General features: G+C 46.8%; 1 protein-coding gene across 1 annotated transcript in view; it reads left to right on the top strand.

The window, feature by feature from the left end:
- Positions 1-874: 874 nt before the first annotated feature.
- LOC132384015 (centromere protein F-like) overlaps positions 875-12,776 on the top strand; it is an 83,918-nt gene continuing 72,016 nt past the window's right edge. The window contains exons 1-2 of the mRNA XM_059955285.1: positions 875-976; positions 12,291-12,484. Coding sequence (XP_059811268.1) covers positions 12,323-12,484 — 162 coding nt within the window. The 5' untranslated portion in view covers positions 875-976; positions 12,291-12,322. The remainder of the gene's footprint in view (positions 977-12,290; positions 12,485-12,776) is intronic.

Raw genomic sequence — 12,776 nt, 5'->3', positions numbered from 1 at the left:
GGTGCCTTTTCCCAGACGGCAGGAGGGAGAAGAGTTTGTATGAGGGGTGCGTGGGGTCCTTCATAATGCTGTTTGCTTTGCGGATGCAGCGTGTAGTGTAAATGTCCGTGATGGCAGGAAGAGAGACCCCGATGATCTTCTCAGCTGACCTCACTATCCGCTGCAGGGTCTTGCGTTCCGAGGCGGTGCAATTTCCGAACCAGGCAGTGATGCAGCTGCTCGGGATGCTCTCGATACAACCCCTGTAGAATGTGGTGAGGATAGGGGGGTGGGAGATGGACTTTCCTCAGCCTTTGCAGGAAGTCGATACGCTTCTGGGCTTTCTTTGCTATGTTGAGCTGGTATTGAGGGACCAGGTGAGATTCTCCACCAGGTTAACACCAAGAAATTTGGTGCTCTTAATGATCTCTACCGAGGAGCTTGTTCTGACGAAGGGTCTCGGCCCGAAACGCCGACAGCGCTTCTCCCTATAGATGCTGCCTGGCCTGCTGTGTTCCACCAGCGTTATGTGTGTGTTGTTTGAATTTCCAGCATCTGCAGATTTCCTCGTGTTATCTCTTTTGTTTTGTTCACATTCAGAGACCTGTTGTTGGTTATGTTTTCATATGAATTTTTAATAAAAGTTATGTAATTGTACACATTTTACACTGCACCTATATAATTACTGGTTTAAATTGGCTAATTTTGAATGGCCAAATGGAGGAAGTGATGAAAAAGTATTTAAAATATGCACTTTGAAAGTTTATTTTCGATCTTTCCACCCCCCCCAACCCTTCGGGCGGTTGCCTTGGGAACCAGGAGGGGCGTGGCCACGAGCGACGGTCCCGCCCGGACGACGTGGTGACGTCACCCAATCCAGTGAGGGGGCGCGAGCTGCGATTCCAGGCGGAGAAAGCTCAGAGAGAAAATGGGACGGAGTTGTTCAGTCGCGCAATTGATTAAAACAATCGTAAAGGAAACATAAGCCATTTCTTCGGTAAGAGTCTTATATTTAAAATCGAGCCTTTTTGAAAAAAATTTGCGAAATTTTGATTTTTCTTATTTACGAGGTTTTCTCACTAAACAAATTTCGCATTCACTTTAAGTCCTGCAAAGCGTCATTCTGGGTGGCGGGGATAAATAACTTCCCGTACGTGAGTTTAAAAGATGCTTCCCGTTTATTTGTTTTTCCCACTTTTGTCAAGCTTTATCTCGTTCGGGGGGCGGGGCGTGGTTGTCCCGTTCCCCATTTGATGCTGATTGGCCGCGGGGTGGGGGGTGCCGCCGCCGGATTGGCGGAGGCGGCCGCCTGTCGGTGCGGTGACGTCACGCCCATGCGGTCTGTCAGTCACACGTGTTGGGGAACTGGGATCGTCCCGGAGCTGGCAGCGAACCCGGGAACTTCACATAAACATCAGCTGAGCCAGCTGTGGGGCTGCCGAGCGCACACACACACCAGCATGCTCATCTCCTGACAACGCAATGGAAAAATAAAACACGAGAGCTTCTGCAGATACTGGAAATCCAGAGCAACACACACACACTCAGAGTCCTGAAACGTGATTCAGTTTAATATCAGAGGGTGTATTCAGTACGCAACCTGAAATTCTTACTCTCCACAGACACCCGCGAAACAGAGAAGAACCCTGAAGAATGAGTGACAGGGAGACGCCAGAACCCCAAGACCCTCCTGCCCCTCCCACGCTGTAACCCTACTCTACCCCACCCACCCTTACTTGTTCCAGCGGGAAGCATCGGTGCCCAGCACCCACCAGGCAAGCCCCCAATGTTTCGCAGTCCAACTACAGTCCGTAGCACAGCTTTCTGTCACACTGACGAGGGACAGAGAGGTAGCACCCTCTCCGCGGTGGTGGGGGGGGCAGGAAACCAGCAGATCGCCATTTCCAAGTTACAATCTGCAGTAACGCTTATTCAGGCTCAACCGATTCGTGAACCGGCAGACTCTTTCTCTCCCCACCGAGAGAGAGAACGATCTCTTTGACTGCAGAGGCCTCCGAAAGCCCCACCCGCTGTTTCAATCTCCGCGGCGTGCCGGCGAGGAATCGAGCCCTGCTCAGAGGCGCACGCCTTCCAGGCCGCTCGGGGACCGGGAACCCCACCGTCATGTAGAACCACGGTTTTAAGGGCAGTCCAAGATCACGGACTCTTGACGGGACTCCAACCACCTTGGAAGGGTAGAGAGAGAGAGAGACGTCAAAAAGAGGAACTTGCGCTGTTTCACAGATGGGCTCGAAGAAGTCGCCCCCAGCACCATCATAGCTCCTCCCTCGACTGTTTGCTCTTTTCCACAGATGTTGCCTGGCCTGCTGAGTTCCTCCAGCATTTTGTGTGTGTGTAGCTTTGGATTTCCGGCGTCTGCAGACTTTTCCACATATGTGACTTACACAAGAGTTATCAGTTTGGGGATAATATTGACATACGTACTTTTGTTTTATAACATTATGGTCACATTAGGCTGATCCACCCACAGAGCATGGAGGTCACCGGATAAATCTGGCATTTAGTGTTCAGGCTTCTTTGGCCTGTGAACTGAATGGTTACTAGTCTACAGATTTTATGAGTATGCCCAGTTTTGGGCCCCTCATCTAGGAAGGGATGTGCTGACCTCGGAGAGGGTCCAAAAACTATTCAAGGGATTGAAAGGCTTGTTATATGAAGGGCATTTGATGGCTCTGGGCCTCTCCTCACTGGAATGAGGGGGTGACCACATTGAAACCTGTCGAATGGTGAAAGGCCTCGACAGCGTGGTTGTGGAGAAGTTATTCTCCACAGAGTCTATGACCAGAGGGCACAGCCTCAGAATAGAGGGACGTCCATTTAGAACGGAGATGCGGAGGAATTTCTGTAGCCAGAAGCTGGTGGGTCTGTGGAACTTGTTGCCACTGGCAGCTGTGGCCAAGTCATTGGGTGTATTTGAGGCAGAGGTTGATCAATTCTTGATTGGTCAGGGCATAAAGAGATATGGGTGGGGGGAGGCAGGGGGAGGGAAAATGGATCAGCTATAATGAAATGGCAGAGCAGACTCGATGGGCCAAATGGCTCAATTCTGCTCCTGTATCTTATGGTACTGAAGTAGGTAGAGTTATTCATCCAGGATATTTGGATGCTATGGAGAAATTTGGCATTTAGTGTTCGCGCTTCATTGCCCTGTGAGTGGAACGGTTACTAATCTGTAGATTTGCTGAGTATACCCATGAGAAAATGAATCTCAGGGTTGTATATGGTGACATATATGTGATAATAAAATTTGAACTTTGAACTCTTGGATCACTTCCAAGCACAGCCAAAGCAACTGCGTTGGTGGGTCAGGGGTCACACGAAGGTCTGTAACACTTAGGGCCATTCAGCCCACCCAGTCTGCTCCACCATTCCATCATGGCTGATTTATTTTCAAACCCGTTCTCCTGCCTTCTTCCTGTAGCCTTTGACACCCTTACTAATCAGGAGCCTGTCGAAAGCAATGCACGTAAAACGCCAGAGGAACTTGGCAGGTCGGGCAGCATCTATGGAAAAGAGTAAACAGATGAAGTTTTGGGTCGAGACCCTATGTCAGGACCTCTCCATTTAAAATATATCCAACGACTTGGCCTCCAGAGTCGCCTGTGGCAATTAATCCCACAGATCCACCACCCTCATTTCTGTTCTGAAGGGATGTCCTTGTATTCTGAGGCTGTGTCCTCTGGTCCTAGACTCCCCCACTATAGGAAACATCCTCCCCACATCCACTCTATCTGTGCCCTCTGGTCCTAGACTCCTCCACTATAGGAAACATCCTCTCCACATCCACTCTATCTGTGTCCTCTGGTCCTAGACTCTCCCACTATAGGAAATATCCTCTCCACATCCACACTATCTGCGCCCTCTGGTCCTAGACTCCCCCACTATAGGAAACATCCTCTCCACATCCACTCTATCTGTGCCCTCTGGTCCTAGACTCCCCACTATAGGAAACATCCTCTCCACACCCACTTAATCTGTGTCCTCTGATCCTAGTCTCCCCCACCATATGAAACATCCTCTCCACGTCCACTCTAGGCCTTCTAACATTTGGTGGGTTTCAATGAGAAAGGCCTAGAGCGGACGTGAGAGAGACTTTGGGGTTCTCTGCACCCTGTCAATCTTAAAGGTAGGTGACCAGAACTGTACTTCAAATTTCACCTCACCAATGTCCTAGACAATTTCAGCAAAACATCCCAACTGTTGCACTCAGTACTTGACTACTGTACTCAATCCAATGCCAAAAGCTCTCTTTACGTCTCTTCCCCACCCCAACCCCACTTCATTTTTCTGAACTCCAGCCAGTTCAGGCCCAGAGTCATCCAATACACCTCTCACATGTTAACTCTTCCATTCTCGTGATCATTCTCATAAGCCTCCTTTGAGTAAACCAGATAGCAAAGTTACAAAAGTTTAGGTCACTTTTCCTGATGTGATGTTTTGATTCTAGGCTTGTTTAATTATGTGAGTTTAAGTTGCGCGATGTCAGGGCGAGGATGTGAATTCAAATCTTGTCATCTATAGCTTGAATGGGTGGTTACTGGTTTGTTAATCTAATCTATCACATCTATTATCACTGGCATGTGACGTGTAATTTGTTAACTTAGCAGCCGCAGTTCAATGCAATACATAGCATAGAAAGAAAAATAAATAAAACAAAATAATAATAAATAAGTATGCAAAAAATCAGAAATACTGTATATTAAAAAAAGTGAGCTAGTGTCCAAGCTAGTGTCCATTTAGGAATCGGATGGCAGATGGGAAAAAGCTGTTCCTGAAGCGCTGAGTGTGTGCCTTCAGGCTTTTGTACTTCCTACCTGATGGTAACAGTGAGAAAAGGGCAAGTCCTGGGTGCTGGAGGTCCTTAGTAATGTCTGTCTTTCTGAGACACCGTTCCCTGAAGATGTCCTGGGTACTTTGTAGGCTATTGTCCAAGATGGAGCTGACTAGGTTTAGAACCCTGCAGCTTCTTTCGGTTCTGTGCAGTAGCCCCTCCATACCAGACAGTGATGCAGCCTGTCAGAATGCTCTCCATGATACATCTATAGAACTTTTTGAGTGTATTTGTTGATATGCAAAATCTCTTCAAACTCCTAATAAAGTATAGTATAATAAAGTATTTTGTAACTACATCTGTATGTTGGGACCAGATTAGATCTTCAGAGATCTTGACACCCAGGAACCTGAAACTGCTCACTCTCTCCACTTCTGATCCCTCTGAGGATTGGTATGTTCCTTTGTCTTACCCTTCTTGAAGTTCACAATCAGCTCTTTTGTCTTACTGACGCTGAGTGACAGGTTGTTGCTGCGGCACCACTCCACTAGTTGGCATATCTCACTCCTGTACGCCTTCTCATCACCACCTGAGATTCTACCAACAATGGTTGTATCGTCAGCAAATGTATAGATGGTATTTGAGCAATGCCTAGCCACCCAGTCATGTGTACAGAGAGTAGAGCAGTGAGCTAACCACACCCCCCTGAGGTACATCAGTGTTGGTCGTCAGCGAGGAGGAGATGTTATCACCAATCTATACAGATTGTGGTCTTCTGGTTAGGAAGTTGAGGTACAGGGGCCCAGGTTCTTCAACTTCTCAGTCAGGATTGTGGGAATGATGGCATTAAGTGCTGAGCTATAGTTGATGAACAGCATCCTGACATAGGTGTTTGTGTTATTCAGGTGGTCTAAAGCCATGTGGAGAGCCATTGAGATTGCATCTGCCATTGACCTATTGTGGCAATAGGGAAATTGCAATGGGTCCAGGTCCTTGCTGAGGCAGGAGTTCAGTTCAGTCCAGTCATGACCAACCTCTCAAAGCATTTCATCATTGTAGATGTGAGTGCTAACAGGCGATAGTCATTTAGGTAGTTCGCATTATTCTTCTCAGGCACTTGTATACTTGTTGCCTTTTTGAAGCAAGTGGGAACTTCTGCCCATAGCAGTGAGAGGTTGAAAATGTCCTTGAATACTCCCGCCAGTTGGTTGCCACTGATCTTCAGAGTCTTACCATGTACTCCATCAGGACCTTCCACCTTGCGAGGGTTCACTCCCTTTAAAGTCAGCCTAACATCAACCTCTGTAGTTGTGTTCTGCCTTTCAAAGCTGGCATAGAAGGTGTTGGGTTCATCTGGTAGTGAAGCTTCACTGCCATTCATGCTGTTGGGTTTCGCTCTGTAGGAAATAATGTCCTGCAAACCCTGCCAGAGTTGACATGCATCTGATGTTGCCTCCAACCTCATTCAAAATTGTCTCTTTGTCCTTGAAATAGCCTAAACCCCCAGTAAGATAAAACACCAGATTACTGCTTATTGTTGCATCATAATTCAGTTCTATTTTAGTTTCAGGCTGAGTGGTTGCTTGAAAATCTCCAAATACTTTAATTTAATTTGTGGTCAAGTCCAGCAGACTGAGTCTCTATGGTATCAGCCCTACCAGATTGATTGCTGAAGATCCAACACACACAAAATGCTGGGGGAACTCAGCAGGCCAGGCAGCATCAATGGAAGAGAGTAAACTGGATATTTTGGGTCGAGACCCTTTGACAGGACTGGAAAGAACTCCGACTTCTCTTTCTTCCCAATCCCGTTGAAGGGTCCTGGCCTGAAACGTCGGCTGTTTACTCTTTTCCATCGATGCTGCCTGGCCTGCTGAGTTCCTCCAGCAGTTTGTGGGTATTTTATGACGGACAGTTAACCCACTGGGTTTATGGGTGTCAGGGTGGAGATGCGTCTCTACCAAAGGAGCTGTAAGGCGCTCCTTCCCTCCACTAGCCTGCAGGTCAGCCTTGGACAAAGTTTAGCATCTGCTTAGCCCCCTGATCAGGGTCACGTGAAGCCGTGGGAGCAGGTGGTGGATAGTCATACAAGCAGCCGGTGCAGATCAGAAGTCCTGGTTATGCAACCACTGACTCCAGGTAGACAGTCTCTGAAGACTATTGTTAATGGCTGCGGGTCACCCATCTTGTAAAGACCCTGCCCAGAAGAAGGCAATGCAAACCACTTCTGTAGAAAAATTTGCCAAGGAGAATCATGGCTTTGAATAGGACCTGTGATCGCCCACATCATATGGCACGGCACATAATGATGATGACACAGAGTCGGCCTACCATCATAGGTATGTCTAGGATGCGGAAAATCCTGCCTTGTCATAGGACGCTACAGCACAGAAGCAGGCCCTTCAGTCCATCTAGTCCATGCCCAACTGTTATTCCGCCTTGTCTCATCGACAGGCAGCTGGACTCTACCTCTCCCATCCACCTACTCATCCAAACTTTTCTCGAGTGTTGCAATCAATCCCACACCCACTTCTGCTGGTAGCTCTTTCCACACTCACACCACTCTCTCTCAGGCTTCCCTTAAATATTAAAGCTTTCATCCTTGACTCAGGATCTCGAATTCTAACATCACTCAAATGCAGTAGAAAAAAACCCGATAGTGTTTTCTCCCCCCTCGTAACCCCTCTTCCCCTTCCCTCCCTCCCTCTATCAAATCTCCCATGCTCCTCCTACGCTCCAGGGAATAAAATCCTAATCAATTCAACCTTTACCTATAATTCAGGATGTTAGTACAGTTTTGGGTTTATCACATTTAAATTTAGTAAATGACTTTGGCTACTGATCTTCACACCTGAATATGTCTTGTGGATTTAATTCGGAAGTGTAGCTCTGAACAATAGGTTCCTAAAGGCCGTGAATCCTAGACCAGACGATGCTGGTTAAAATCCACTTAGATATCTGTGTTGTGCATGCGAATAGGGAGGTCTGAACGTTGTATGTGGTTTCATATAAAGCATTGACCATATTTTGTAAATAATGGAATTGTCCTTTGATGTTTAGCACATAAAATATCAAGCCCCACATTGGGCCAGCAAGACCTTTCAACTGAAAGCATCTTTGTATGATGCCTCCTGTAACTTGTGTTCTCGAATAAAGAAGCAGCTTTGTATCTACTAGCAATTTTCTCCCGTGAATTCATTCACGCAACAATACAGGTTGTCAGGTCCCTACAACACCTTTGTAAACTTTCTCTGTACTCTTTCAATCTTAATTGATATCTTTCTTGTAGGAAGTTGACCAGAACTGCACTCTGTGCTCCAAATTTGGCCTCACCGATGTCTTAAGACAACATCAACAAAACATCCCAAACATTGTACTCAGTACTTGATTAATCTTCTCAATCCAATGCCAGAAGCTCTGTGATCGAAATCGCCACAGAGACGCTGAAGCTGGTGATGCAAGAGAAAATCTGCGCAGATGCTGGAAATCCGAGCAGCCACACACAAAATGCTGGAGGAACTCAGAAGGCCAGGCAGCATCTATGGAAAAGAGTAAGCAGTCGATGTTTTGGGCTGAGACCCTTCACCAGGACTGGTGATATAGAAGTCTGTTTGTCACAAGCAGGCATCATTCAGGAAACACTCTTCGTAGAGGCTCACGAACTCAAAGTACATCACATTTTTATACCCTAAAGTTCAAAGTAAATTTATTATCAAAGTATATATATGTCACTATATTCAACCCTGAGATTTATTTTACTGCGGGCATACTCAATAAACCCTTCATAGAATCATTGAAAGACCGCACCAGCTTGGGCGTACAACCAGAGTGCAGAAGACAACAAACTCTGCAAGTAGGAGAAGAAGAAATAATAATGTTAAATAAATAATATCGAGAACATGAGATGAAGAATCCTTGGAAGTGAGTCCATGGGCTGTGGGAGCATTTCAGTGACGGGGGCGAGTGAAGTCGTCCCCTTCTATTCAAGAGCCTGATGGTTGAGGGGTAATAACTGTCCATGCACCTGGTGGTGTGGGACCTGAGTCTCCCGTACCTTCTTCCATCAAGAAGAGAGCGACAGACAGGAGAAAATCTGCGGACGCTGGAAACCCAGAGCAACACGACAAGATGCTGGAGGAACTCAACATCGATGCTGATGAGTCAACAGCCGGCGTCTCGAGCTGAAATGTCGATGGTTTGCTCTTCTCTGTAGATGGTGCCCGGCCTGCTGAGTTCCTCCAGCATCTTGTGTGTGTTGGGGGTGATGGGGGCCCCTGATGATGGAGCTGCTTTCCTGCGTCAGTGCTCCATGTAGATACGCTCAGTGGTGGGGAGTGCTTTGCCCATGATGGACAATGGCACCAGCAGGTCATTCAGTACAATTTCAGTAGTTACAATGACGTTGCCTACTTCAATATTTTGGGCCGACTATGCTTCCCATGGATTATACTTCTACAGTGGGTGACACCTCTGAATGTTTAAATACCTTTGCTAATTGCAAGCTTCCATGAACTTATTTAGAATGGTGCATATTACTTACCTGCCCGGATCACTGCAGGGCAACTAGCACCACCTAACTACACACACAAAATGCTGGAGCAACTCAGCAGGCTAGGCAGCATCTACGGGGAAAAAAAAGGAACGGACATCGTTTCGGGCCAAGACCCTTCGGCAGGTCGCTACCATCTGCAGATTTTCTCTTGTTTGTGATTGAATCAACACCGCCTCGTCGTTTGATGCATACACGAGCGTTTCAGGGTCATCATTTTGCAAACCATACCACTTAGACCGTGGGCCAGTTTAATTTCAAAATACTGCTTGCAGTTTACAATGAAGACTATTCTTGCTTGAGGCACCTCGTTCCTGGTGGAGTTTGGTCCACAAGGAAAGAAAGTAGGAAAGGATCTCTCCGATATCTCTCTGCTGTTCACATTCAGGTACTCCTGAGCCACTGACTGTTTTTGGAAAACCCCAACGTGACTGATGTAACTAGAGTGTGATCAAACTGAGCAATGCACACGAAGTGCTGAGTTCCTCCGGCAAATTGTTTGTGCTCTTCAATGTATCCAGCATCTGCAGAATCTCTTGTGCCTATAATTACACTCTCATTGGTCCGGGTGCTTGTATGATTTTTTTTTAAGAGTCTCAATTCTCCATATGTTTTTTGACTGATGGTTCAAGATATCTTATTTAAAGTTTTAAAAACCTTTAGGGATCTGCACATCCTTTCTATAATTAGGCCACCACAACAGAACACAACAAATCCCAAGTGTGGTCTGACTGGAGTTTTATAGAACTGCGACATTATGTCACAGCTCTTAAACTCAATCCTCCCTGATTATTGAACGCCAACACACTATACGCCTTCTTCGAAATTGAACAGAATTGAGCTCTTCATATTGAGTACAGGAGATGGGATGTTATGTTGAAGTTGTTTAAGACGATGGTGAGGCCTCATTTGGAGCACTGTGTACAGTTTTGGTCACCGACCTAAAGGAAAGATGTAAATAGGGTTGAAAACTTACAAGGACGTTGCCAGGTCTGGAGGACCTGGGTCATAAGGAAAGATTGAATAGCTTCAGACTTTATCCCTTGGAATGCAGAAGATTGAGAGGAGATTTGATAGAGAGGTGTGAGGGTTACAGATAGGGTAAATGCAAGCAGGCTTATTCCACTGAGCTTGGAGTGGGACCACAATCAGAGCTCGTGGGCTAAGGGTGAAAGGGCGAGAAAGTTTAAGGGGAACAGGAGGGGAAACTTCTTCATTCAGAGGGTTGTGAGAGTGTGGAATGAGCTGCCAGCACAAATGGTGAATGCGAGCTAGATTTCAACGTTTGAGAGAAGTTTGGATAGGTACGTGGATGGTCGGGGTGTGGGAGTCGGCAGTTTAAGTGGTTTTGGCACGGACTAGATGGGCCGAAAGGCCTGTTTCTGTGCTGTACTTCTCTGGTGACTCTATAACTGCAGGGTACTCCCTGACTTCACCACTCCATCTACTGGTGACACCACTTTCAAGGAATTATGGATCTGTATTCTACCGTCTGCCGGTTCTACTGCGCTCCTGCAGTTCACTGTCTGAAGTCCTACCCTGGTTTGTCCTCCCAAGGTGCAATGGGGAGAATAGGGAGCCCCTCACACGGACGATGCCAGGGATCAGGAAGGATCTCTGAGCCAGCAGCCTGCACCAGCTGCAGCATTGTGGCTCTTCAAGGAAGAGGGGAAAGGAATTAAGCACACACTTTCTATTTGGAGAAATTTGCAGCCCAAACAACCTTCAATGTCAGTGGCTGTACTTCCTATTGGAGAGCAGAGCTGCAGAATTTGAACAGAATGGAGCTGTGTGGTGACGTATTCGTGGGTGAATGTTCCACGATGGTGGCAGTACATTCCGAATGTTAAAAGGCCTGAACAGATTAGACATGGCAAAGTATTTCCCATGGTAGAGGAGTCTAGGGCAAGAGGGCACGACTTCGGGGTTGAAGAACGTTCATTTAGAACTGAGATGGGGAGAAATTACTTTAGTCAGAGGGTGGTAAATCTGTGGAATTTGTTGCCACGAGCTGCTGTGGAGGCCAAGTCATTGGGTGCATTTAAGGCAGAGATAGATAGATTCTTGATTAGCCAGGGCATCAAAGGGTATGGGGTGAAGGCAGGGGAGTGGAGATGACTGGATGAATTGGATGGCGGAGCAGACTCGATGGGCTGAATGTCCTGCTTCTGCTCCTATATCTTATGGTCTTCTCAATTGCAAACAGTAACCACAGTCTGTTCGTTATGTGCCATGTCCTGTGACATGGGCAATCATGGGCCTTCCATGACCGTGATTGTTCTTGGCAAACTTTTCTACGCAAGAGGTTTGCCGCCGCCTTCTTCTGGACCAGTGTCGTTACAAGACGGGTGACCCCCAGCCATTATCAGTACTCTTCAGAGATTGTCTCTCTGGTGTCAGTGGTCGCATAACCAGGGCTTGTGATCTGCACCGGCCGCTCATACCAGTACAGTAGTTACTCCATTTGTAATGATGTCCTGTGAGAAAACTGCACCTTGAGAGCAGGGATGAAAGTTCAGGGGGAAAGATACGCAGGTGCTGTCAGAGATGCTCTTCTTTTCCAGCTGTTCGAGGCCCATAGTGTTCAGGGTCCCACTATCACTGAATCTGGAGCTTTTAGCTTGGAATTCAGGGTTGATACTGGAGATCAAAGCCCGAAGGTCAGTTGGAAGTCTGAGTGTGTAAGTCGAAGACCCAGTATCTACGAGAATGAGTCCACTGCGCTAAAAACAGTCTGTCCTGGGGTTGGAGGACTGCGTGGGCGGGAGGGAGGAATGGGGTTTGCTAATCATGTTGGCCGTGCTATGATGGTGTCAATGTGTGGGCCTTGGTTGGTTGTTAACGTAAAATACGTGTTTCACTGCATGTTTTGATGTATGTACGAAAAATTAATCTGAAGCATCCAGTATTTCATATCCTCTCATTGCGTTTCCGATTTTCTTTTTAAACAGTGGTTCTGGTTTCTTTTAGGTCTGGTTATCTGTCGACGTCTTCCTGCTGTCATGAGTTGGGCATTAGAGGAATGGAAATCTGGATTACCCAGCCGGGTCGTGCAGAAGATAGCAGAGTACGAGAACCAACTGGAGAAATTCAAGAAGGAACGGCAACAGAAGCAGCTGCAGCTGGATAGTTTAGAGGTTGCATTTCAAAAAGAAAATAAAAAGGTGACTCTTCCTCTCATCTTCCTTGTTGTATAGGTAGGGAAAGTGGGAATCGTCAGTCAAGTAACCAGCCAAGGCTGATTCAGTTTTTCCTCTGACATCGCAGTACCCGTTGTTCTTATTGGTCAGTCAACATGTCCCTTTCTCCTCCCTAAAGGGGGAAAGGAACGATCTGCAGAATGAGGCAAGAAAACGCATTTTTCACCCAAAACCTGTTTGAGTTCCGGAACTTTGAAAGAATGATTGAAGTGAACAGCTTCTACATGTTTAAAAATAAGACCATTAAGATATAGGA

The sequence above is a fragment of the Hypanus sabinus genome, chromosome 31, assembly GCF_030144855.1.
Source record: "Hypanus sabinus isolate sHypSab1 chromosome 31, sHypSab1.hap1, whole genome shotgun sequence".
NCBI classification, from domain to species: Eukaryota; Metazoa; Chordata; class Chondrichthyes; order Myliobatiformes; family Dasyatidae; genus Hypanus; species Hypanus sabinus.
This window is presented reverse-complemented; position numbering and strand designations above follow the sequence as displayed.